At 50.1% G+C, this 25,660-nt stretch overlaps 2 protein-coding genes across 2 annotated transcripts in view; one reads left to right on the plus strand and one right to left on the minus strand.

The window, feature by feature from the left end:
* Window positions 1-33: 33 nt before the first annotated feature.
* POLG (polymerase (DNA directed), gamma) lies at window positions 34-10,580 on the plus strand. The gene is made up of 22 exons (XM_010571966.1): window positions 34-533; window positions 863-1,058; window positions 1,513-1,680; window positions 1,952-2,098; window positions 2,310-2,389; window positions 2,839-3,021; window positions 3,149-3,309; window positions 3,516-3,639; window positions 3,710-3,934; window positions 4,075-4,195; window positions 4,390-4,462; window positions 4,568-4,689; window positions 4,899-5,059; window positions 5,177-5,230; window positions 5,328-5,445; window positions 5,921-6,056; window positions 6,140-6,386; window positions 6,479-6,601; window positions 6,899-7,070; window positions 7,343-7,551; window positions 8,662-8,822; window positions 9,936-10,580. The coding sequence occupies exons 1-22, from the start codon at window positions 106-108 to the stop codon at window positions 9,995-9,997; spliced, it is 3,471 nt and encodes a 1,156-aa protein (XP_010570268.1). The 5' UTR covers window positions 34-105; the 3' UTR covers window positions 9,998-10,580.
* FANCI (Fanconi anemia, complementation group I) overlaps window positions 10,376-25,660 on the minus strand; it is a 25,295-nt gene continuing 10,010 nt past the window's right edge. The window contains exons 16-37 of the mRNA XM_010571965.1: window positions 25,254-25,368; window positions 24,745-24,867; window positions 23,561-23,629; window positions 22,201-22,302; window positions 21,189-21,368; window positions 20,973-21,094; window positions 20,416-20,580; window positions 19,682-19,861; window positions 18,194-18,357; window positions 17,701-17,777; window positions 17,115-17,231; window positions 16,317-16,368; window positions 15,588-15,715; window positions 15,386-15,454; window positions 15,170-15,257; window positions 14,678-14,862; window positions 14,016-14,072; window positions 13,878-13,937; window positions 13,067-13,153; window positions 11,941-12,036; window positions 11,271-11,396; window positions 10,376-10,441 (exon numbers count right to left, since the gene is read on the minus strand). Coding sequence (XP_010570267.1) covers window positions 10,376-10,441; window positions 11,271-11,396; window positions 11,941-12,036; window positions 13,067-13,153; window positions 13,878-13,937; window positions 14,016-14,072; window positions 14,678-14,862; window positions 15,170-15,257; window positions 15,386-15,454; window positions 15,588-15,715; window positions 16,317-16,368; window positions 17,115-17,231; window positions 17,701-17,777; window positions 18,194-18,357; window positions 19,682-19,861; window positions 20,416-20,580; window positions 20,973-21,094; window positions 21,189-21,368; window positions 22,201-22,302; window positions 23,561-23,629; window positions 24,745-24,867; window positions 25,254-25,368 — 2,428 coding nt within the window. The remainder of the gene's footprint in view (window positions 10,442-11,270; window positions 11,397-11,940; window positions 12,037-13,066; window positions 13,154-13,877; window positions 13,938-14,015; window positions 14,073-14,677; window positions 14,863-15,169; window positions 15,258-15,385; window positions 15,455-15,587; window positions 15,716-16,316; window positions 16,369-17,114; window positions 17,232-17,700; window positions 17,778-18,193; window positions 18,358-19,681; window positions 19,862-20,415; window positions 20,581-20,972; window positions 21,095-21,188; window positions 21,369-22,200; window positions 22,303-23,560; window positions 23,630-24,744; window positions 24,868-25,253; window positions 25,369-25,660) is intronic.

The following is a 25,660-nucleotide window of genomic DNA, read 5'->3' on the forward strand; positions in this document are numbered from 1 at the left end:
CCCCGGCGCTGCGCCTCCGGTTCCTCCGCCGGCCGCCCGCTGCCGGAGAGCCCGAGCGGGGAGCCCGACAAGGGCCAGCGGCGGACGAACCCCCTCAACATCCAGATGCTGTCCAGGACCCTCCACGAGCAGATCTTCCGGGGGGCCCGGGTACGCTACTCGGCGGCGGAGATCCAGAGGAGCGTGGAGCACCTGCAGCGCCACGACCTGTGGGGCAAGGAGACCTCCACGCTGCCCGACGTGGACCTGCAGCTGCCCCGCATGTACGGGGACAACATCGACGAGCATTTTCGCCTCCTGGCGCAGAAGCAGAGCTTGCCCTACCTGGAGGCGGCCGACGAGCTGCTGCGGTGCGAGCTGCCCCCCGTGCCCGCGCGGTGGGCCTGGCAGCTCGGCTGGACCCGCTACGGCCCCGACGGGCGAGCAGAAGCCGTCGACTTCCCCGCGGAGCGGGCGGCGGTGTTGGACGTGGAGGTGTGCGTGGCTGAAGGCCACTGCCCGACGCTGGCCGTGGCGGTCTCGCCGCACGCCTGGTGAGACACGGTGCCGGCTGCGACGCTGGGGTCGCGCCCGTCGTGGTGGCGGGAGCTCACGGCTTCGGGAAGGACAGGGATGCTCCCGAGTGGAGCCTCTTCCAGCGAGCCACCGCCGGCTTGCTGGGAAAACGCAGCAAAGCCCCGAAGCGCGGCTCTGGGGTGTGGGACATGCGTCCCAGTTAGCGGGCGCAGTGCTCCCCAGGGTCAGTCACCTCCTTCCCACGGGTGGGATCCTGCTCAACACCCCACGTCACAGCGGGTGCTTTTGGTCCCAGGAGCCCCTACTTTATTTCTTACGGCGGGGGGGGGCTGCCTGTCCTCCGCAGGTACTCGTGGTGCAGCAAGCGGCTGCTGGAGCAGCGGTACTCCTGGTCCAGCCACCTCACCCTGGCTGACCTCATTCCCCTGGAGAGCCCAGCAGGCACCAGCTGTGCCGGCAAGCAGGACTGGCCAGAGAGAGTGGTGGTGGGGCACAACGTGGCCTTCGACCGGGCGTTCATCAAGGAGCAGTACCTCATCCAGGTAGTCCGTGGTGCTGTTGCTTTGTGCCGGCAGCTGCAGTTCGTTATTCAGATAGTTGTTTGCACTGGCTTTTCAGGGTTATTTTTGGCAGATGCTGTTCTGCACAGATAGCCCAGGGTTGTGCTTGCCTCGTCCTGCAGAACAGGTTGAGGTCTGATCCCTTTAAGGGGAGATAGTCTTGCACCCCATAAAGTTGTTGGAGGCCGCAGGGTTGCAGCTGGGAACGTGGCAGGAGCCTTTGAGCAGCTGACAGCCTGCACTGGGGATGCTCTCAGCCCTCGGAAGAGGGGTGCCGGGAGGCAAAGCTTTGCCTTAACAGAAGCAGCCTGAGCAGAGGACTTGCAGCTCTATAATGCAAGGTGGTGCTTGCTGGCAGCTGCAGGATGTTTGGCAGCATGTTTCTCATCTAGCATGTCCCAAACCATCTCTTTTTCTCTCCTCCGGTGTGTCCTAGGGCTCCCGGGTGCGTTTCCTGGACACCATGAGCATGCACATGGCTATCTCGGGGCTGACGGGCTTCCAGCGCAGTCTCTGGATGGCTGCCAAGCATGGCAAGAGGAAGGGAGTGCAACAGGTCAAGCAGCACATGAAGAAAATGCGCAACAAAACGGAGGGACCAGCTGTGAGTAAGAGAGCTGAGCCGCTGGCAGTGGCGTGGGTGGCAGGGGACCGTTTGACCCTGTAATGGGACCGTTTGCTCTTGTACTGGGGCCATCTGCTCCTGTACTGGCAGAGTAGGAGCTGTTGGAGCAGCTCTGCTGGGTGAAGCTCTCCCAGTGCCTTTCAGGTGAGGTGGCCTCGGTTTAAAATGGAACGCATCATCCTTTACCTCTCCTGATCTTGGCTGCGGCCAGTCCTCATCCTGCACCATCTAAGCCCCCTGTTGTTGGCAGGTCACTTCATGGGACTGGGTGCACGTCAGCAGCATCAACAACCTGGCAGACGTGCACGCGCTCTACGTTGGGGGGGAGCCGCTGGAGAAGGAGGCGCGGGAACTCTTCGTGAAGGGGACCATGGCCGACATCAGGAGTAACTTCCAGGTGCGGGTGGCCATCCCGACATCCCGAGAGGCAGCGGAAACCGGAGATGGGAGCAGCTGCTGGGGTGGTTTCCGTTTTGCTGCCCTTTCTTGCAAGGCTTTGGGTGTGCGTGGGGCTGGGACATCCCCCATCCTCCCGCAGCCTTGGTGCCTTGCCCTGCGCTGGCAGAGGGGTGGCTGATTTGCCTGTTCTCACCTGCCTCTGCCCCCAGGACCTGATGTTGTACTGTGCCCACGATGTCCAGGCCACCCATGAGGTGTTTCAGCAGCAGCTGCCGCTCTTCATGGAGAGGTGAGAGCTGCTGAGCTCTGGCCAGCGTTGGCCAAGGGGCTGCAGGCTTGGCCGGCAGTGGGGATGATGGCAGTCCCTCTCGGGATGGGATGCGGCTTTTCTTGTCCTTGGGGTGGCACCGGGAGCTGGGAGGTCCTGAACCCCTCATCTCTGTAGGTGAGAAGGAATAAGCAGCAGCACAGCGTGGCTGGAGGAGGCAAGCAGACTTAATGAGGCAGATCGGAGTGATACAGCTTTGCAGTTATTGCACAGGGTTGTTTAAGGCAGCAATTCATGTGCAGAGCAGATGGAAGATACAGGGATTCTTACGGGTTTTGGGGAAGAACATTGAGGGTTGTGTGGGGTTGGGAAACTCCAGGTGAAGACATGTTCATGTCTGTTGTAGTCTGGTGCTGCCAGCGCAAATCCCCTCCAGCAGACATCTCATTCCTCGCTGCTTCGGGCTCTAGGTGCCCCCACCCCGTGACGTTTGCAGGGATGCTGGAGATGGGGGTGTCCTACCTGCCGGTTAATGGGAACTGGAAGAGGTACCTGGACGATGCTCAGGACATCTACGAGGAGCTGCAGAAGGAGATGAAGAAGTCCCTGATGAACCTGGCCAACGATGCCTGCCAGCTGCTGCATGAGGACAGGTACCCATGGGCTGGGGGTGCAGGTCCTGCCGCTCACAGAGACCAGATGCCGTGTGATCCATGGGGGGCTGCAGGCAGGTGCTGGGGACGGGAGCAAAGCTGCGGTATGACAACAGTATGTTGGCAGGTACAAGGATGACCCTTGGCTCTGGGATCTGGAGTGGGACACGCAGGAGTTTAAGCAGAAGAAGAATCCGGGGAAGAAGAAGAAGAAGAATCAGGATGGGAACAGCAAAGCCTCCCCAGCGGTGGTGGGCACGGACAGGTCTGCGCAGGAGTGGCAGGAAGGTGAGCGGAGGTGGTCCCCTGGGGACGAGGGATGCCTTCCCACGGGCACCCAGACGAAGGGACGTGGTTCGGTGGTGGTGGCAGGGTGAAGCATTGCTGGCCTATCCCTGTGCTGGAGCATGTGGTGGGGGGCTGGTTCAAGGTCCCTCTCCCTGGTGGAGCAGCAGGGAGGGCTCTTTGCCAACCAGTTCTCTGTGCCCCACCAGACCCTGGTCCCCCCGGTGAGGATGAGGAGCTGAAAGCCCCTGCGAGCCAGGTCTGCCTGGAGCGTCTGAAAGAGACAGTCGCGCTGCAACCTAAGAGACTCCAGCACCTGCCGGGCCACCCAGGGTGAGTTGGGGACACTGGGTGTCCCCAGGGCTTGCCCTGTGCTCTCTGACCCATCCCTGCTGCTCCCCAGCTGGTACCGCAAGCTGTGCCCGCGCCTGGAGGAGGCAGGGTGGGTGCCAGGACCCAGCCTCATCAGCCTGCAGATGAGGGTGACCCCAAAGCTGATGCGTCTGGCCTGGGACGGCTTCCCCCTCCATTACTCGGAGAAGCACGGCTGGGGCTACCTGGTGCCGGGGCGGCAGGACAATTTGCTGGCAGCTCCCTCAGAGGCAGAGGGCCCTCTCTGCCCACACAGGTGAGGGGGACGTAGTGGGGTGCCGAGCTGGGGGCTGCCCCACGGAGGGGTTTGGGAGCTCCCTGGGACCCTGCCCAGGTGCTGCCCTGGAACCTCAGTGCCTGTTGTGGGTGCATGAGCCCTGCCCTCTCCCCTGCCAGGGTAATCGAGTACCTGTACAGGCAGCACTGCCTGGAGAAAGTCAAGGAGCAGCCCCCGGTGCTGGAGGCTGCCATGGAGGACGAGCTGCTGGTGATGGACGGCAGCACGATGTGGCAGAAGGTGAAGGAAGGGATGGAGGGTCCCTCGGTGGGAGGGAGATGTGGGGGGCTGGGCTTCTTCCAAGTGTGCATGCAAAAACCAGCCTGGTGCATGGCTCCAGGGACTGGAAGGAAGACATTTCCTTTAGTTAAGTGTTAGGTTACTGGAAAATTGGTGTTTGACCCAGCTTCCGCCACGGTCCCTCTCTGCCACAGGTGGAGGAGCTGAGCCAGTTGGAGGTGGATGTAGAGGAGAAAATGGGCAGAGCGGACCAGAGCTTGGTGCAGGTAAAGGGAGTTTCCTGCGTGGTGCATTGGCAGATTGGTCTCTCTTAATTTCCGCCTCCCGCCGTGCCTGGGGGCGTTCCTGGCATCACCTTGCATTGCTGGTTGCAGGAGATGGATGAGCTGTGCAGGCCGGTGGAGGTGAGGAGCCAGCCCTTGTACCACTATGGCAATGGTCCCTACAATGATGTCAACATCCCTGGGTGCTGGTTCTTCAAGCTGCCTCACAAGGCAAGTTGGGTGCTCCTGGGGCTCCCCGGCCACCCTGGGTCTCTTGCCTGTCACCCCGGTGCTGCAGCACTTCTGGGACCCCCGTGATCTTGTCCCATGGGACTGGGTGGTGGAAATGCATCTCTGTAGCTGGGGCAGGAGGATACACAGAGCTTTACTGATATGGAGCGGTGGCACACTGAGCCTTGGTACCTCTTTTGTTGCTAAAGGATGGTAACGATAACAATGTGGGAAGCCCTTTTGCCAAGGATTTCCTGCCCCAGATGGAAGACGGCACCCTGCGGGCTGCTGTGGGCCGCACTCATGGGACCAGAGCCCTCGAGATTAACAAAATGATCTCGTTTTGGAGGAATGCTCACAAGCGGATCAGGTGAGCAGCTGCCTTCAGCTGAATTGTGACATCCCTGTGGGTGGAGGTTCATCGCGGCTGGGGGAGGTCATGCAGACGTGAGAGGCTCAGCATCTTGCCTGTTGCTTGTCCCCTCAGTTCCCAGATGGTGGTGTGGCTGAAGAAAGGGGAGCTGCCTCGCGTGGTGACCAGGTACAGGGAGGAATGGCCCCAGCTGGGACTATGGTCCCCTCTACGCCACTCCGAGAGGGCTCTCGCAGGATGATGCTCACCCTCACCTCTGTCCCAGGAACCCCGACTATAATGAGGAGGATGATTATGGAGCCATCCTGCCGCAGGTGGTGACTGCAGGCACCATCACCCGCCGGGCAGTGGAGCCCACATGGCTGACGGCCAGCAATGCCCGGGTATGGCCATGCTCAGGTCCTTGCGGGGGTGTTTTGGGGCACCCTCTGTGTGTTTTTTGACTGGTGGGAGCAGCCTGGGCTGGAGGAGTTCGGGCTGGATGGTGGGATTTAAGGTAGCAGGACTGGTGCTGGGGCCCTTCTCTTGCTGATGTGCTTTGACTTCAGGAGAGGGGGAGAGTTAGCAGAGGCTCCTGAGCTTCAAAATTTGGTGAAAGGAGAAGAAAATACTGAAGCACAGGTTTCTGTCCTTCCCCAAACTCCCCTTCTTCTGTGCTGGAGGAGCCTGGGGGAAGTAACCATGTGGATGATGCCACTTGTGTGTGTTAAACTTGGTTTTGACTTTCAGAACAAAATTTAGGGGCATGGAGAGTGCTGTGCCAGCACGCTGCAGCTGTGGGAGGAAGGCTGCTCCTGTGCCGCTGAGGAGGAGAGGGAGGTGCAGGGGTTGTGCTGAGCCAGGCATCGTGTCCCACAGGCTGACCGGGTGGGCAGTGAGCTGAAAGCCATGGTGCAGGTGCCGCCTGGCTACTCCCTGGTGGGTGCGGACGTGGATTCCCAGGAGCTCTGGATAGCTGCTGTCCTTGGCGAGGCGCACTTCGCCGGCATGCACGGTGAGCCAGGGTTTGCTGGGTAGTGGGGTGACCCCCTTAGCCTGGTCCCATTTGGTGTCCAACCCCTGCTCCCCACCTGGCAGGCTGCACAGCCTTCGGCTGGATGACTCTGCAGGGGAAGAAGAGCAACGCGACAGACCTGCACAGCAAGACGGCCGCCACGGTGGGCATCAGCCGGGAGCACGCCAAAGTCTTCAACTATGGGCGCATCTACGGGGCCGGGCAGCCCTTCGCCGAGCGGCTGCTGATGCAGTTCAACCACCGGCTGACGCAGCAGCAGGCGCGTGAGAAGGCTCAGCAGATGTACGCGGTCACCAAGGGCGTCCGGAGGTGGGTGCCGCCTGGGGAGGCGGAGGGTGAACAGGGATGGGGATGGTGGTGGTGTCCCACAGGACCTGAGCATGGGTCACTCTCCCCTCCAGGTTTCATCTCTCCGAGGAGGGAGAGTGGCTGGTGAGGGAGCTGGAGCTGGCCGTGGACAGGGCGGAGGATGGATCGGTATCAGCCCAGGATGTCCAGCGGCTCCAGAGAGAAGCCATGAAAAGGTGAGCTGCTCCATCCCTGCATGACTCTGGTGACATCGGGGTGCAAGGTGGAGGGAGCTGCAGCGGTGGGCGGTGAAGGGAGATGGGGCTGGGTAGTCCCAATCCTCCCTCCCTGCTCCCCCAGGGCTGAGTAGGTTTGATCTGGGGGCTTCCTGTCTCTCCCAGTGAGCAATTAGCAGCAGGCAGCTGCAGGGGCTCGTCCAGCTGCCCCAAACCAGGAGGGAGTGTTTGAGGTTCTCAAACGGGGCCTGCGGCCTCCTCCCACACTTCCAGCGAATGTCCCCTCTGCCACGCCAGGTCCCGGAGGAAGAAGAAGTGGAATATTGTGGAGCACCGAGTGTGGGCTGGCGGCACTGAGTCTGAGATGTTCAACAAGCTGGAGAGCATTGCCTTATCCCCCTCCCCACAGACCCCGGTGCTGGGCTGTCACATCAGCAGGGCGCTGGAGCCTGCCGTGGCCAAGGGGGAGGTAAGGATGCAGCTCTCTGCTGCTGAGCTCTCAGCTTTGCTTGTCTTCTCCAAAACGGCAACCCCATGTTCAGCCCTTCTCAGATGCTGGAGACCCAGAAGGGTCTTGGGAGCCGTGCAGAAAACCCACTGTCCCTTTTCGTTACCTGCATGCCATCAAGAAAACCCAACAACCCTGAATTTAACAGACTTCTCCCAGGAAATCTCCTGTATCAGGACCAGGCCCTGGACCCCTGTGCTCTCTTAGTATCTGTCTGTGTTTCCTTTCACCAGTTTCTGACCAGCAGAGTCAACTGGGTGGTGCAGAGCTCGGCCGTTGACTACCTGCACCTCATGCTGGTCGCCATGAAGTGGCTCTTCGAGGAGTTCGACATCAATGGGCGCTTCTGCATCAGCATCCACGACGAGGTGCGCTACCTGGTCCAGCAGCAAGATCGCTACCGGGCAGCCCTGGCCCTGCAGATCACCAACCTCCTCACAAGGTGAGATGTTACAGCTGTGGTGTCTCCTGGGGACGAGCACCTGTGCCTCTGGGATGGGACAGGGCAAGCTAAAGGGACTGGAGTGACAGCAAAGGCATCAGCTTTGCCCGCAGCAAGCTGGTGCAGAGCAATTTTCTTCTGCTCAAGGGAAGTTGGCAGCGCTGGAGGTTGCAGTTCTTTCACGCGTGGCTCAGGTGGCTATAAATGGAGCTCAGCTTCGATTTCCAGGGATAATGTGCTGGCAAGAGGGTGATATCGTCAGCTTTTGGCTCCTGCAGCGATGGGGCCAATCGTTCCGCTCTGCTGGGGTGCAAGCGCATCGCCTCCTGCTCACTTCAGGTCTGCGGCTGTCGCGTGGCAGCAGCCCTTGGGCTTGATTGAGCAGCCGGGAGCCTGAAACTGTCCCCATCCCTTGTCTCCCTCCTGCCTTGAGGGGACAGCAAGGGGCACGGCTCGTTGTCTCTGCTGCGAGCACGAGCACTGTTGCCCCTTCCGCAGCGTGGGGCGTTCCCGCTGCTTCCCTGCCCCATGCGAAGTTAAGCTCAGCCTAGAAAGCTGCTGGCCTCAAAGGGGTCCCTTCGATCTGGCTCCAGCACAGCCAGCTTTGCCAAATCTCCTTTCCCAGCGCTGTGGGGTATTTGGTTATACGGGAGCCAGCCAAAGCTGAGCTGTTTTCTCCTGAGCTGAGGCAGGGATACAGCAAACAGCCTTTCTGTGCCGGTGCAGCAGGCGCAGCAGGGGCAGACGCCCTGACGTTTGTGCCTTTGTGCCGGCTCCTGCGAGCACAGGGCTTCCTGCTGGGAAAATCCAGCATCTGCTCTGCCTGGGAGGATTAGCCAGCAGCGAAGGGCTGGGTTCTCCCTTTCTTCTGAGGAGGCTCAAAGCACTGTTACTCTGTTCCTCCCACATCCACTTTAGCAATGCTTGACCCTCCTGCTACCCAGTACTTAAAAAGCACCTTGTCTTCCAGCTGCTGAGTGACAGGGGTGTGAGGTAACCTGTTAGGGATGGCTGGCTGATGTTTTGTGAAGCTGTGGCTGATCAGAGCCAGGTGCGACAAGGCTAAGGGTGGTGTGTAGCACCATCCTACCTGGTCTGTTGTTCTTCCAGGTGCATGTTTGCCTACAAACTGGGCCTCCAGGATCTGCCACAGTCAGTGGCTTTCTTCAGCGCAGTGGATATTGACCAGTGCTTAAGGAAAGAGGTGACCATGAACTGCGTGACACCATCAAATCCAACTGGGATGGAGAAGAAGTATGGCATCCCTCAAGGTGAGCGGTGTCCTTGCAAGCTAAGTCCCCTGTAATCCCCTCTGCACAAGCCTCCCCAGCTTAGGCAGAGCACTTGGTCCAAGCAGTCATTCCCCAAGGGCTCCTCTGTTGGGCAGAGGCACCTCATGAGCCCCTTGCTTCCTGAGCCATTGTCTGCCCTGCAGGGCAACCACCACCCTGGTGCCAGCCCCTCTCTACACCTCTTTCCTTCCCCAGTCCCCGAGTTCTTTGGGCTGCTGCTTCCAAATATTTCTGAGTGATGAGCGGGGCCTGGCTCGGTTATCCTATGCACACATTTGCTTTGTCCCCCTCGGAGACAAGCCCTCGTGCACACTTTTAACACAGCCCAAGACTGAATTGTTCCTTCTCTGAAATGACCCAAACTTTTCCAGCCTCTGTTGCTTTCTCTGCTTCCCCACTCCTCCTTAGTCCAGCACAGCTTTGTTCAGAGAACTGCCTTGGCATTGCTGTGTTTTTCCCCAACAATCCTAAGGCCTACAGTTGTCCCTGCGTGCATTCAGTATAACCCTCTAACTGCTGCACGCAACCATTTAACTGTTGGCTGGGAGCTGCTTTAAACAGCTCCGCTCCTCCTCAATATGCAGCAGCATTTTCCCAGATAAGAAGAACCTGCCCTCAGATTTGTTCTTTCAGTCGCTGGACACACCAGACACTCCACCCTTAGGTAACCTTTATTAGGAGTCTTACAGGCAAAGGGTACATTCAGAAACAGGATTTGTGTTCTGTGGACAAAAAGGGCAATTCTGTTCTCACCAAGAACAAGGCAAATTAAACAAGTGCATCGCATCAGGGTCAGCAAAAACATAACAGCAAATCCAGCCTCACCAGAGGAAGCTGCCCCCTCTCTTGCTTCTCAGGAGCTGCACACAGCAGCAAGCTTCAACTCCAAGGCAGAACAGCTCATGTTTCCAGCTTCCTACTGGTGCTGGTTCCTGCGTTCACACCACCACGCAAAACAGAAGTTTGAATAAATTTAGGGCTTTTTGTGCTACATGCTCTGAATTAAAGCAAATCATGACCGTCACTCTCATGTTATGCAGTCTCCGAGTGTACTGCAGAGTGCAGGGAACTGATTGTCCCATTGTCTTCCAGGAGAAGCACTGGATATATATCAGCTAATTGAAATAACCAAAGGTTCGCTGGAGAAGAAATGATGACGCTAGAGTGCCAGAATGACAATTGTCCAGACTGCGTGCCAGACCCTGGCTGTCCTTTCAGAAGGAGATATTTTGGCAGGGACTGATCCTGGTCACTCTGTTTCCTTTTTTCTGTAAGAAGGGATGTTCCTGGGGAAGATTTTGATAGCAGCACATTCAAATAGCAGAGGCGCTTCCAAGGGCAGCAGCCGTCTGTAAAACCTGAGACGGGCCAGAGTCACTGTTTGCACACCCATGGGCATGAAGGAAGAAGACTTAAGTGTTTGGCAAGAGAAACAACAAACCATTGTCTCCATACACGCAGTCCTCCAAGACCAAGGCGAGTCTGCCACAGAACAGGCACTGTGGGAGGAGGCAGCAGTGGCAACCCCAGCTTTATTTTTTTCGCTGTCTCTTCTTTTTGGGTTCCTGGTTCTCATCTGTCTGCTCTGCTGTGCTGCTCTGGAGAGGGAGGGAGAGAGTAGCAGTACAGACTGTAATTGCTTTTGTGTGATTAGTCTAAGGAATGTTTACCTAAAGCAAGAAACTAGATGTCCAGAATAGGATTTAGCTCTTTTTCCTCCCTAACAAAATGACCTGAATATGGGACTCCTCTCGCCTACTGAGACTTTCCCTGTGGACCCCCCAGTTCATGCTGGAACTTAGATGGCAGGTTATGAATGGCACAGGACAGGGACTGTTTGTGCTGGGTTTTGCCTTGTTGAAACACTCAGGAAAATATGGACAGAAGCACCAATAAAAACCTGGACAATCAGCAAAGTAAATTGTTTATTTTTTTTTTAATCCAGCACAGGTTGCGCTACCTTCACCAGCACTATCTAGTAGAGGAGACGGGTCTGAGGAGAATGATGCTTTGCAGAGTTTGCCCTGCCAGCTGTTTATCTACAAATGTTAACCTGGGTGCAAAACCACTTTGCATCATGCTGCAAAGGTGTGATCCTGGCCAGCCAGTAGGTCCTCAGAGGTAACGCTGATAGACCTCTCTGCTTGCTAAGGCAAACAACAAGGCCTTAAGAGCAGTCTCACTTCCCTAAGACCAGAGATAGAGACAACTGGTGCATGGAAATGAAGGTCATTCAAGGCAGAGGGCTGGCATGTAGGAGACGTTAGCCGGACTAACTGTTCCTTCCTTTGTATTAGTTTAGTATTAAAATGAGAGCTAACCCAGGGAAGACAAACTGTCCTGATTTCACATATACCTAAACAGCTCACAAATACAGTTGGCCTCAAAAGAGGGGGAAACTTATCGGTAAAAGCAGGGAGTTCTGACCTGGTTGTTGTCTGGCTCATTTTCAGCATCCTCTGTGTTATGCTCCTGCAACACACTGTCTAGCATGGATGCATTGATGCGGAAGTCCCGGGAGGTGCTTAGCTTCATGTATTGCATCAAGTTCACCTGCAGCAACAAAGGTGAAACCAGGGAGAGAGGACATTATGCCATTAGCATCTTAGTTTAGTTGTCTACCCTGCCTGGTCCTTTGCACAGCACTGGGACCAAGTCCATCAGAGCAATGATGCAGGACTGAAGCAAAAGGTAGATGAAAAAACACCTGCCCCATACAATCCAGTGAGCCAAGTGATTACGTTATTCTCACTCTCATGTAGTATCTCATCGTGGTACATTTATCTCCTTATGAAACAAGACAGGGGAGTAGGGTGAGGGAAACTGGCATTAGGTGTGAGTTTCTGGTTGAGCAGAAACTTACCACACAATGTTAGGTCACAGGCAGTACTGCCATTGACACCTGCTACTACCAGTGTGACAGCAATTCAGTAGTGTTGGGCCAGGAGCTTGGGCAAAGGCTGGGAGAGTGGTAAGGTCCTTAGACTTTCCTAATTTGAGCAGCAGTGGAGCTTTTAAAAGGTGGAACAGCAATAGCCCTCCACTATGCCACTGCTCCACTGAATTCAGGTCACAGAAGAGCTCTGCTTTACATTACCTTTGATTTCTTGGAGAGATGGATAAGGAACTTCTCATATTGCTCTATTGCAAAAACCAGGTTTGGGATTGGCTTGGTGTCCCGAAGCACCTTAGCCTGAAATGCAGAAAGGAGGGTGATAGGTCAGATTTGGAAGTGAACAACGATGCTGTAGCATGACATGAAGACCACAACACTCCAGTTTAGAAAAGTGTCTTCAGTAGCCTTGCTCCATACCAGTCCTGCCCCACTAAGCCTTGCTAGTTTGTTACTGGTTTTAAATTGACTCCCACGATCGTTCTGCAGTGAGGCTTTCCCATGTATTGTTTTGTACTCTGCCTGCAGTCCACAGCCCTGATGTGCCTGACAGCCATCAGAGCAAAACTTCCTCTGCTCCAGCTCTGCAAAGGCATCACAAGCATACACCTTCCAGGCAATGAACACGTTGCTGTTTCACCACATTTTTGCCCTGTTTATTTACCACCACTAATGTTTGTTCCTCATGGTGATAGAGTGGTAAAAGGAAACACAGCATTTCAACCCATTTCCATACATTCGGGGAACAGTAGGAAGATCATGTTTGTGGTTTTTAAACACTTAACATCACAGGAATGTCTGGGACAACCGACTAGACAGAGGAAATGCTAGCTGGGAGCACAAAGGACATAAAAGACCAGGAACCTGCCAGCCTGCTCACTTGCTCCCAAACAAACCATCCAGTCATTCTCAACTGCCTTACTTTAGTGGAATGCACTACTTTAAATGTACTGACAAGAAACACTTAAACAGAGTGCAGTATTGGTTCCAATAAATTAGCCCAGTTCTGTAATTTCATAGGTTACCCCAAATTATAAAATATCAGACAAGACAGACTATCCAGACTTTACCTTTGTTTCATGTCTGTGAGCTTTTAGGTTGCATTTAGTGAAAGTGGGGGTTTTTGGGTTGCTTTTTTATTTGTTTGTTTGGGGTTTTTTAGACTTTTCTTTGAAGTTAAGGCAGAATAAATTTGATTTTTACTTAAAAAGCCCAAATGACAACTTGTCATTAGTGATCTATAAGAAGCCACCAGGTAACACAAACCTTGAGGTATGATCCCCAAGTTCAAATACAGCCCATGTTCTATTAGAGAGCGAGTCAATCTTACCATGACTGTGGAGATTGCAGCAGCTTCATCCTCTTTCTTCTTCTTTTTCTTCTCTTCTGCAAAGCTTAAGCTCTCACTGTGGATATTCTGAAGGAGGATGCCAAAAGATGGGGCATTAGAGGGTAAGCAGGGAAGACAGGCCTGCCAAGTAAGGCCAGAGAAGTCTTTGCTCTGGCCAGCTAACAGCATTACCAGCTAGATGACAGATACAAGAATGGAATTGGGGGTAATCTCAAAAAAAGAAGGAAAGACAGACTAATTTAATAATTTATACATTCAGAAATACATATGTGTGAGAAGTCCCCAGGAGTGGTAGCTCTGCACACCACTACACTTTCCCCAGTATGCCATGTCTGTTCTATAATTCCTCACTCAAGCACCCAATTCCTCTCCAAACAGCTAAATCCCATCTTTAGCACTGCAGTCTTCATCACCGACATTACTTTACACTGTGATGACTGCAGTGTTGTTGACCTTTATCTGCCATTGTCATTAACAGCAGTATTAATCTCATTAAAAAAGAAAAAAATTAAAAAAAATTAACACGGGGCGGGGGGGGTTGAATAAAAGCTAAAAACCAGCTCCCCAAACAGTCTTCCTTCCTTGCTCAAGCAGAAATCAACATGCTTGGCCCCAATGGTGCTGAAATGTCTTATACTATTATTTGACACAGTAAAGCTTGAAATATAAGAAACTCAAATCACGTCAAGAAGATTAATAATTCCCAAAGGTGCCCATGTATTGCAGCTGATACACCATGCAGCATCAGATAGACTGACTGTGATTTTGCCATAGTTAATTTAGGCCTTACCTGTACATAAGTAATGAATGAATAACACTGTGGGGTCAAATGGGAACCTGAGAGCTTCACCTGCAAAGAAGCAGAGGTTGGTGTTACTCCCAACTCTAGGCAATAAGCCATTTTCTCCAGCAATTTGCTCACACTCACCAGCTTTTCTAGCCTTCCTGGAATCGTATTCGAGGTGCTGCGGCAAGCTTGGATATACTGCAAGGAAAACATAAGAGAGTTTCCTCTACGTACACTGTTTCCAGCCAGGGCTCAAAGCAGCTTGTTTAATGGCACAGTGGGGAGGGCAGATTTGCAAGAACTATCCTCCCCAGTGGCTTGCTATATCCCAAAGGCCACGTCTGCATTCCAGAGCTGTGAGAGAGCTAAAAGAATTCACCACCTTGTCTCAAACTAGGTCCACTGGCCTGTTTTCGTGGCCCAGTTCCCCCAGGTCCGAACGTGGCAAGGGCAGGATTGCTGAGCACTGTCAGAACATCACTAGTGTTGTTCATTGTGGCGCACAGCTGTGTACAGAGGAACCTACAAGATACACTGGGAAGAGCCACTCCAAGCCACACACAGCCAAATTCAGCTGGAGAAAAGCTTTCCTTTATCTCCACTGGTACAACTATCACTGCTGCAGAAAGGTCATGAAATTGAGGGTACAAGAGCCAATGAAATAAGGACTCAGCTCCTGCAAGAGATCAACAGCCCAGTTCTAAGCATAGCTGCTGCCAGGGGTCACTGTGAGCTTGCTGTAGCAGATGGGGAAAAAAGTTTTTAGAGCCCAGCCAGCCCACTGTCAGCAGAGCAGCACTCACATGTTTGATGAGGGAGGTGAGAATTGCGTATGTCTTGCTGAGGCTTCTCAGCAGCGTGTCCACACAGCTCCCTGCAGGGAGTGCTGTTTGTACCAGCTCATGATAAACTGTCAGTAGAGTTCCCAGCTGCAGAATTACACCTTTCTCCAGAGTCTGGGTTTGGTCTGATGCCTGAGAAGAGTCTTCTAGAAGAAAGAGATAAATACCTGGTGAAGGTGTGTCTGATGAATCCAGTTATGGAGATGGGAGGCACAAAAGACCACCTTTGCATCTGGTGCACAAAGCACCAGTGTGGCACAGGGAAAACAATCACTGGAGGGATTTTGTGACAACACTTTCTATCTTAACATTGTTCATGTTGAACCAGCTCAAGGGAGAATTTAACCTGTCCTCAGATGATGCTGCCTCAAAATCCCCAAATATCTTTTTGCTCTCTAGCTTCATCTGTTTTTGACAAAGGTGTAACAGTAAGAAATGGACCACTTTTATTACCTGATGTATCTGATCCCAGACTGGTGAGTTTCTTGATAAGCCAGTCCACCTCTTCAAGGACCTTATCCACCTGACCCAGAAGCAGCAGCTAAGACAGAAACACCAATAACAAAACAGGTTTTTGGAGGAGTTTGGCACAACAGGAATCTACAAGCCGCTTGTAGCAGAGTAGCCCTGGACACTACAGGTTGTTCCATACACACTCTTTTGACTCACACAAACAGTAGGGGCTGCAGTCTTGGCATTCACTATGGCGAAATGGGACCGACTCTCCACTTCTATGTCCTAGTTGGAAGAGAGAAAACAAATTCCGGTGAGTAAAACTTTAGCTGCTGCCACATAGTTTGCACCAGAGATGCACTCAGTTCTGCCCTGACAGCACTAAGTGGTGAAGAGTTAGGCTGCTTCTGTATCATACCTGATCTATGTCTCCCAGGCAAGCATGTATGTCTTGTGCGAGTTCACGCAGCAGACTGACAGGACTCTTGTACAGAACATGGAGACTGAAGAGCAGAGACAGCAAACCCTTGCAGCAAGCGATATCCTCTGTGGGGAAGGGAAAAGAAAACAACACATTACCAGGTGCAGAGCTCCCCTAGCTATTTAGGAACATCAGACATCCAGTGAGGGAGAGTCTCAGATTCAGTATGGATTTAACAGTCTGCATTCCCAGAAACGTACACAGTAGGTGAAAATTCTATTAAAATACCGCAGTTACAAAAGCAGAGTTTACAGCACTGGGCATCCCATGTAATATTGCAAGGGGAAGTATGGCACACCGGAGCCCTCAGCTCGTAGAAAAATGATGACCAGAAGCACTGAGGAAGCACAATACAAACTCTGGCAAGAGTAATATCTTTCCAGAGTATAAATCCAGATTTGAGCAACAGATGTGCTAAATAATAAGGGAGAAAAGTCAAGTAAGTAAGTGACTTCTCTTTCTTCAGCAATGCTATTTATAGAGATGGAGTTTCTTCCCTAATACTCATGCTAATAACCACAATGTCATAGCAATCTGCCACAGAATGGGACCTGAACATATCTGTAACAAAGAGGTGAAAACGGGACAGACAACAGCAGAGCATCTAAGGGTCTAATATCAGATCTGACACATCACATCTAAACATGTTCCCCAAAGCTTACTTACCGAGAGCATTTTCTTTGCAAACTTTGACTGTCCAAGTCAGGAATTGAAGGAACTGTAAAAGGGGAGAAAAGATATCATGGCTTTGAAACAGAATTTAAAGCACAAAACTAATAATAATAATAATAAAAAAAAAATCAAGACAATCACAGCAAAGGTTGATGAGCAGAGTCCCCTTCTGGCAGAAAGGCACCCAGCCATGCTCTGTGAAGTTTCACAAGGGACACTTAGCCTAAAAACAAGTGAAAAGCTGAGATCCAGGACAGGGGAATGGCTATACATTCCCTTGGACAGAGTAACAGCTCCATTTAATTTAAGGTAAATGATGACTCCAGACTTCTGGCACACTTTTAGTGCAGTCCCTAGCTTGTAAAATGGGGGCACTTTAGAAAATGCCTCCTTGCATGGAAAGAATTAGGCACTCAGACAGTTTGGACTGGTCACAAGTCTGCTGGCCTCTTTTGGTTCTATTCCCATGTGGAAGCCATACCACAACTAGGCTCTGTTAGGAGTCCCTGCTCAGGTGAACAAGTCATTCAGACTCCATGTGCCCAAAGGCAGGATCAGAACATGCAGGAGTGGGGTGGGAAGACAACTTGTTCTTAACTGTCCTTGAGGGCATTAGACAGGAGTGTGCTTGATAACGTAACAAAACTGTCACTTTGACATGGTCTGGTCTGCAGGAGAATGCAGAACACACACACGTCAGAGCCCTCAGATGTCAACTCAATCTGATAATCTTCTTCCCACACCTATGGCTACAGCACCCATCCCTGCCACCCCATGAAGGTTGTGAAGTACCTGCTGAGAGGCTGGATCCAGGAGTTTGGACAAAGTGGAGAGAACTGTGATGAGTGACTGTGTTTCCTTGGAGTTGAAGTCATCTTCAGCACTGCTGAACTGGTTCACCAGGGACCTCTGATCATGGGAAAGAAAGATAGAGTCCCTAAGTGTGCATGCTTGTTGCAGGGCTATTTTAAGAAACAAATAACCAGAAGCTGCAGCAGATAAAGGAATCAGCAACAAGGAGAATGACAAAGAATATAAAAAAAAGGACTCTTCTAAAGAGCAAGTGCTGGTTTTTGTTATCAGTGCTTACATAGAGGCCTGCATATGATTCACTGTGACTTTTACAATACTCAGGTAAGTTTATGCTGCACTGAAGGACCCTATAGCTCTGTAAATACATATGCACTTCAATCCAACTCTGCACAGCACCCTGAATAAGCTTTCCTTAAGAATCAGAAACCTTTCTGAACTGCCAGTGAATCAGTGTCACAGTTGCTATCACATACTCAATCCTGTGGTCAAGCAACAGAGAGCTAGCAGCATTTTCTGCCAGAATTACCACTGCTTTGGAACACTTGCAGCACACAGTGGTACTTACCTGAAACTGTCGGATCTGGAAGGCAGCTTTCTCTGTGACATTAATATCCGTTTCTTCTGCGTCACCATCAGTAATATCTGGCAGAGACAGAGAGGTGCAGAAAAAAGCTAAATGCCAAGAGCAGAATACAGGATTTATTTCCAAAAGTGGGAAAGACTGCAACTGCTCACAGCTAGAGGAGGAATACAGACTGCAAAACCGTGGTGAGCACAAAAATGTGTTAAAGGCAAACTTCAGATAGACGAATGCTATATCAGACCCCAACTATCCTCTGCTGACAGACTGAGAGCTCCATAAAAGCAGGTAAAGGTATCTCTGGAACTTGCCTCTGGTGTGAAAAACCAATGCTACTAAGCCTACCTTGTTACTGAGAGACAAGGACCAGCCCCCTCTCTCCCTAGTTATGGATAAAGGGCACTGGGTCCCTAACTGCCTACACATGGGCTGGAACACGAATGCTAGAAACCAGAGCAGAACTGTATCATGTGCCTACCCAGGGCTTGTAGAAACTGAGGGATCCTGGCAGTATACAGCTGCTGCACCGTGTTGAAGATCCGCAGCAAACCTTCCAAGCACAGAAGTGAAATGCTTTTGCCCTTCTTCTTCCCTGACTCTTCAACAACAGTGGGAATTGAAGTGTACCTCCAAAACAGAACCCTGCAGGATGGGAGATGAGTTAACATCACATGCTCCAGTAAAGCTGGCTGCACAGTGCAAGAACTAGAACAGGGCTAATCACAGATTCTACTCTAAGGATCATATTTTTAATATAACTAAATTGGAAGGTCCTTTTCCTATAGGAAAGTGGAAGAAGAGATCAATATTTAAGAAGAGTTTGTTTCAATGTCAGCAAAACAGCTACTGCATTCATCCTGCACACCTAAATAATTTAATTCTTTCCAGGTGCCAAGGGACCTTCCAATCCCATTTCAAGTCCATCTTTATACATTCATTTCTTCCACCTGGCTTTGCTTCTCTCAGACTACCCAAACACTGACCACTGGTGTCAAATCTGTCAGTGACAAAAAGAGCTTTTCTCTTGGCAGTTTGAATCTCTGAAATGTCAGATATCACTATAGGGCTCTATATAAATAAAATCAGAAAGGTAAAGGCAGGCAAAGCAAAGTGAAAAGCTTTGAAGAAAGCAAAATTGTTTGGCCCAAAAGAGACTTTTCTATTTGTAGGCAAACATCTTTTCCCTGCTCCCCTAAGCCCACTTCTTCCCTTTTTTGTTCCCCCTCCTTTCTTCTCATTAGTTCTGTTGCCTGCATAGATGATCTTATGCTGTTTCAATGTCCAATCACGCAAAACATGTAGCTCACATGTAGTCCTAATGACTTCAGCAAAAATAGCCTCTATTATTTGGGGCGAGACACAAAACAGGCATTATTCATGGCAGGGGTAATTTGCATTTTGTGCTCTCTGCTGACTGGGATCTGAAAAGACCCCATGCAGATATGACCTAGATCCCAAAAGACATTTACATGGTTCACATTCTTGGATTTCCAAAGGATTAGATGCATGAATGTCTTCAAGCATCTTGCAAAAGTCCTAAACAAATGTTTTCTAAAGCATGTGTCTCTCTTACATCTGTTTTATACTGTAACTATAAGTTAATTTTAACTTCATTGCATCCCAGAGGCCTCAAGAATCCAGCCTGTAACCATCCTACCTCCTCTGTGACAATGAGTGATGAATCAAAAGTCAGAAAGAGGCTGAAAATGAGAGTTCAACAGCATTTGGTTCTTCCAGGCCAAGTACTGTTATTGGAACTGTATCACTCACTCTGGCACAGAAACTGTAGTGCCTCCACTTGATTTCTCAGGAGCAAAGAAAGGCAATGATCTGAACCCAGTAACAATAACTGTTTTAAACAGTATAGACTGCATTCTTCTTTCAAAACCCTACCTGAGAATCAAAAATCCCCAAAATGCATTGCTGCTTTTTAGGGCTGATGTCTTCACATGCCACAGTGACTCACCGTGTGATTTTGCAGAGGTTCTGAAACATCTTCTCAGGATTTTGTCCATCTGGCCCATCAGTTTGTCCTGTCTCCTCCAGCTGCTGCACCTTCTGCAGAGCTACACTGACAGCATAGCGCAGGAACTCTGTGCTGGAGCGCAGAACTGCCAGGCTCTCCTCATGGCTTTGGGCATTGTCCCTGAAGAATCAAGAACACTGTCAGCGAATTGAAGATGCGCTGAAAAAGCATGGGGATGGCCTACGAGATTCAAAGTCTAAATATGCATTTACAAATAAAATCATTAGCTGAATTCAGGGTGGAAAAGACCCTTTGTTTTAGCAGCTTGTAGTGAACACTTGGAGAATAGAAAATTCCACCAGCCTTTCCAAACACACTAACAGACATGGTTGAATGGATGTCTGGCTCTGTTCCATAGAGGACTTGAGCTCAACACTGGAGTTTGTCGTCTGGGGAATGGCCCAGGACTGGAAGAGCAGAGACCCTCCGGGGTCTTACAAGTCATAAGCAAGGTCCAGGAAAGCTGGTTTGTCAATACCAGGAGTTGCACAGCTATGGTTCCTGTCTGGACTATGATGCTCTCCAGACAACAAGTGCTGTTACCATGCATGCTTTCTACAGAAATGAAAATGCCTGTACTGTGTATGCAGCGCACAAGACAGCCAGCATGCAGATACCACGAAAGCAGCTTGGGAAAAGGCCTTAAAGCTACTCCAGACGTGACACCTTCTCACCTGAACAGAGCTGTGAGCAGAGTAGATACAAAACCCATGGACAGGAAGCTTCGTGCAGTTTTGTTGCCCAAGGTAGATTTATTCTTTCCAGCTTTCTCCTTCAGGATTTCAGAGAGTTTGTTGTAACATGTAAACAGGCCTAGGACATCCTCAAACTTGTTCTTACTGCAATAAAGTGGCAGAAAACATTAATGGAGAAAATCCAGTCTTACAGTTTCCCATTTAGAAGCTTCAGTTGCCAAATTACACAATGACACTTTCTAAATGATAAAACCATGACATATGACATCTCCCTGCCTCCCTAACAGTGCATTCCATTCCTCCTTAACCTGCTCTTCTACAAAATGTCACATCCCATCTCCCACAACACACGACATTCAAAAGGAAGACATTCCCCAAGGTTCTGTGAATATCTGTGCCACAAGGCACTCAGTCAGAAAATATCATTCTGATTCTGTGTTTGCACTATTATCCTGTGCTTGCAATGAGGCTGTACTCCAAAGAGCAAGTCACAGTATAGCACAGCTAGCGCTGGAGGGTAAGATTTGATGTTTTACCTGAAATTCCCTATGTTGAAATTGTACTCAATCAGGACCTCACAAATTCCCATCACCTGAATGGCATAGATGTTATTCTTTACACCAACACCAGAAGACAGAGAAAAATCTGCTGATTTGTCCTAAGAGGTAAAGGAAACAAGTGAAAAATCTTTTCAAAACCTGACAAGAACTCAGTGTCTTCTTCCACTGAGTCAAACTGAAAATCTGATTTACCAGTTCAAAGTCTTCCAACTCGCTCTTGATCATTCGTCGTGTGACAGATTCTAGCATCTCTTCAAAGTTTTGCTCAAATCCCACATCCTCCTCCTCATCGTCGTCTTCAGTTCCTTGGCACAGATGCACAGTGCTCTTATACCAGGCGAGACAGTGTTGGATGCAGCAGAGCAGATGGGCCTGAAGGAAGCAGCCACACAATCACACTCAGCCTTCTAGCTGGAGGTCACTGGCAGAAGTGGACACAGGCCAGACTGTTATAGTTGGATGCAAAGAGCCATAGCTGCCTTCAGAGGTTCACGTGAGTCTCAAGAATATGCCTCATTCCCAGAATGAGGGGGATCTATAATCCTACACACAGGTACACAGTTCTAGCTTCAGACAACGTTGTCTGCCTCAGCTTGCCTATACGGGATGTAAAGGCTTAACTCCCACTGCTCCCTCAACACAGCTACCTCAACTGCTGAAAGAGATGGAAAGGGAATTTCCAAAAGGGCTCTCACTCTAGCTGAAGTGTCTGCTCCCTTCCTGCGTGAGCTACTGCAGTACAACACGGAAGCTTCCTTAGGGGAAAACGAAGTGATTAATTTGAAATTGTTCCCTCAGAAATCCAGTGAATCATTGAGGTCTCATCTCCAACAATTTCAGAGGAGCAAAACCAAAGGGCAGATTCTTCCCCCTGCTACACACACATTGCACGACTATTTTATGTGGAATTAAGTTGAAGGAGGAGGGGAAAAAAAAACAAAACAGGGTAAGCTCAATAGAGGATAACAGAACTACACTATTCCTAGAGCATTTTTCACACAGGTCCCCTAAACCACTATGCTAGCAGAGCTCTAATAGATACCCTGAGACAGAGGTGAGAAGCCCAGCTCTATTGTCATTAAAATAATTGCTCCAGGCTAGAAGAGGCTGAAGAAACTCAAGGTATTCAGCTTATGTAGCAGCACAACTAAAATGCTATGGAACAGATGAGCTTGCAGCTGTGGCCAGCCAGTATAGCTCCTACCAGTGGTTCTTGCAGAAAGATTTGATCTCCTTGAGCCATAATACATCCCTCAAGTTTCAGTGGAGGCAGGAGGTCTGGCTGGGGCAAGTAATATTGCTTTATCTGCCAAAGAAAACAAGAAATAAAAATAACCAGTTACTTGGTAACTGAGCCTCTTAAGTTCTTTGAAAACAGAATATGATAATCTTTGTACTCCCTTCTACAGAGTGAAAGAAAACTGGCACTATAGTAATGGGACTGTACACGTACATGAGCCACGTCATCTGCTCTATTAGCTATTAATCCCCTCCTGAGTTGCTTATGTACCTCTCAGGGACACGTCACTGCCCTAGAACAAGTTTATCTGACCACTTGCTGTTGTGTTGCCTCAACATGCAACATCGCTTACACTTGACCTGCAGTGCTACCCATCCTTTAAACAGTGAGGAAAAGTAACTGCTTCAGCTGCTTGTCACCCATACTGAATGCTTGGCCCTGTTATGGCATCCAGCTTCCTGGCCTAAGGGTGCAGACAGTTATGGAGGCTACACTTGCCACTACAACAAAACCATGAGAGACCATGCTTGCACCAGTTCCTGGCTGTGTGGCATACCAGAGGAAGGAGATATGCACTGACTACTGATATAGGATCAGAACCAAATAGGCCAAGTTATATACATAATGATGCTACAAAATTTTATATATTTACACCAGGTTCCCATTAAGTGCCCTCTGCTACACAAAAGCTGCCTTGGCTCTGTTCATCTTCCTTTCTCAGGCCCTATACTGTCATGGGAAAGCTAGAATTAGTCAGCATGAACTCTACGGATGATTAAAGGAAAGAAAATTACTTGTTTCAAAGAAAGCACAGCCTGTCCAATGGATTGAGGAAATGTGATTGTCTTGTTGCCATGAGCAACACTGTTGGGGGATGAGTTAATCCTCCCAGATCCTACATGGACTTGGGTATTCTCCCGATGGGAGGACAGCAATAATAATTACTGTGTCAGCACACATCCTTGGGGAAGTATGGGAAGGTAACTGCTGTGCACTGCTAAGGAACAGGGAGCGCACAAAGCACTTCTCTGGGCTCACACTTCTCACAGCACCTCAGAACTGAAGAGTTGGAAAGGGCTCCAAGAGATCCTTTTTCTTCCACCCTGTGACAGGATATGAACCAGTCTCCAGACGTTTACCTAGTCTGCTCTCTCAACATAGCAGGGATTTGAACACCTCCTTAGAGAAGTGCTGCAACACTTAAACACGTTTCCAGTGTAAGGGAGAACTATTTTCCCAATATGTAACCTGAATTGCTTGCCATACCGGGCGCAGTGCAGAATTCTTAGAGTCTCTGCAGCCATGCCACATAGCAGTACTTTACCTGGGACAAAAGCGTTTCCATTATAGAGCTAGCCAGCTGGGAGTTTCTGCGAAGGACATCATAAAACCCCTGAAGACAGGAAGAAAAGATTGTTGGCTTACACAACAAAGAAAATGAACCGCGTGCATAATAAGTTGGCATTATAAGACAGCAACGACCCTTTAGCACTGCAAGGAACCATGAGGAAGTAACAATGTGCTCAGCGTAAAACCCCATACCTGGCAAAGCAAAGGCACGACAGAAAGAAGGTATGAATCAGAAAGAGTATGAATTTCCTCACAGGGGCCCTCTCACAGGCTGTATCTCCCTAGCAGCGGTGGCATCAAGCCCAGAGTGACTTTCACTGCTATTTAACACTAGCACTAGATCCAACTTCAAACTGTGAAATCCTGCTTCAAAGGCAAAACAAGCCAGTGGGGAAACTGTAGGAGGCAAAAAATCCTTCAGACGGAGAAAACTCAGTGGATGGATAAAGCAAGCACAAGTCTTATAGCAACAGTGATGAACACACCCAAAACTTGCAGCTCACCAAAGGTCAGTCCAACCAAGTCAAGAAGGAAACAAAATCTGTCTGACCTGAACAGTTTTTTTTCCTCAAGCTTGTACCCCAGTTACCTCCGGAGCCAAGATACACACCCAAAAATGGCTCTTTATATTAGGCCATTTGCCACAAGAAATCTAAGGGACAAACAAGCCTTTATAGAAACTTGCAAAAGGAAGAGGAGAAAAGACAGATCCCTGATGCAGTCTCTAAGGAAGTTTCCCCATACTCTCCAGTCAGGGTTTTCTTCCGAGCCCATCATTAACTCCCAGCAACTCTGCATCTATCCAATGCCTGTTATAGAACTCCTCCTGGTCATCAAACATGCTTCCCATTTCTGAGGCCACACCACAGGAAGAGAGACTTTGACACATTTTTGCTTTTAAGATATGCATGAGATGAGGAAGATACATCAATGCGTCTTTGGGCTTATAATGGTCCAAAATAAAAAGAAGCAGAAGGATTAAAAAAAAAAAAAAAAAAAAAAGGTAGTCCTTGGTACATGTGTCCCATGAAGAACATAACTGAGATGATAGGTTGTTTTCCACAATAATGTGATCATTATTTACCTGGGGATACAGTAGAACCAGACTACAGAAGAGCTAGTGGCTGTTTAAACGGAGATTGAAGAAACCGTGTTTACCTCATATAACATGAGTCGAACATCCGCTTGCTGGCTCAGACATCGCCTCAGGCTGCCCAGGATTTCAAGGCAGAAGGCCTCATTAGCTGCAGAATTATAGCAGGCATGAACATCTGCCTGGACCTGAGAGTGAATATTAGTCACATCATACTGGTTACAATTCTCAAATATCACAACACAGAAGCAAGATGATAACAGGCCTAGCCCCTAAACAATCATTGAAATAGTCCTTAGTGTGCTGCCAGGCTCTTTATCATCATCATGGAGCAGTGTGAATGCTCCCCAGAATACTGGTGCTCTAAGAGAGAATGACTCTGAGAAGCAACATCCCTAGGCCAGCTTCTCTTTGCACATTGCACTTCACAAAGCTTTCCTTCCAGGACTAATCCTTACTGAAGTTATATTTCCATTTTGGGGAAACACTCTGCTCTTGAGTTGTTTCAAACAGTGCATATTAGACACAAGACTGTCTCATACATCCACACCAGGGACTGCAGAACAGTACTTACCTGAGTGGCACCAATGGCCTGGCTGCACTGGGAAGAGGACAAGCTGCCCAGAACCTTAAAATTTCTTAACAGAAGCAAAAAGCCAGCAACCGCAGCTTTACGAGCATCGAGCTGCCTGTGAGTCAGGGAGGAAAGAGAAGCATAAGGAAAAACGGAAGCAAGAAGCTCAGAAGAAAATACAAGATCAACTCAGCAATGAAAAAGGGTCCACAAATAAAGTGACTGGGCCCAGTGGAACTGTATTCCCCAAGAGGGCAGCACAGTCCCAAGTAGTAAAGAGCTTGGCAGTTTGCTGGGAACTCCCTTGCTCTACGGTCTCACAACATTCTATTTCCTTTCTGTCCTTGCAATGCTCACAGAGGTAGAGCCCCAGACCAAGACCCAAGCATTAAATGTCCGCTGAAAAC

This window comes from Haliaeetus leucocephalus, unplaced genomic scaffold (genome assembly GCF_000737465.1).
Source record: "Haliaeetus leucocephalus isolate CR32 unplaced genomic scaffold, Haliaeetus_leucocephalus-4.0 Scaffold339, whole genome shotgun sequence".
Classification (NCBI taxonomy): domain Eukaryota; kingdom Metazoa; phylum Chordata; class Aves; order Accipitriformes; family Accipitridae; genus Haliaeetus; species Haliaeetus leucocephalus.

What these genes read in the sequence shown, in the direction of transcription:
- POLG (XM_010571966.1), top strand. Translation starts at nt 106, where the DNA reads ATGCTGTCCAGGACCCTCCACGAGCAGATCTTCCGGGGGGCCCGGGTA. An exon ending in ACATCAGGAGTAACTTCCAG is followed by an intron (nt 2,099 to 2,309) that starts GTGCGGGTGGCC and finishes CTCTGCCCCCAG; the next exon opens with GACCTGATGTTGTACTGTGC. An exon ending in CTGCCGCTCTTCATGGAGAG is followed by an intron (nt 2,390 to 2,838) that starts GTGAGAGCTGCT and finishes TTCGGGCTCTAG; the next exon opens with GTGCCCCCACCCCGTGACGT.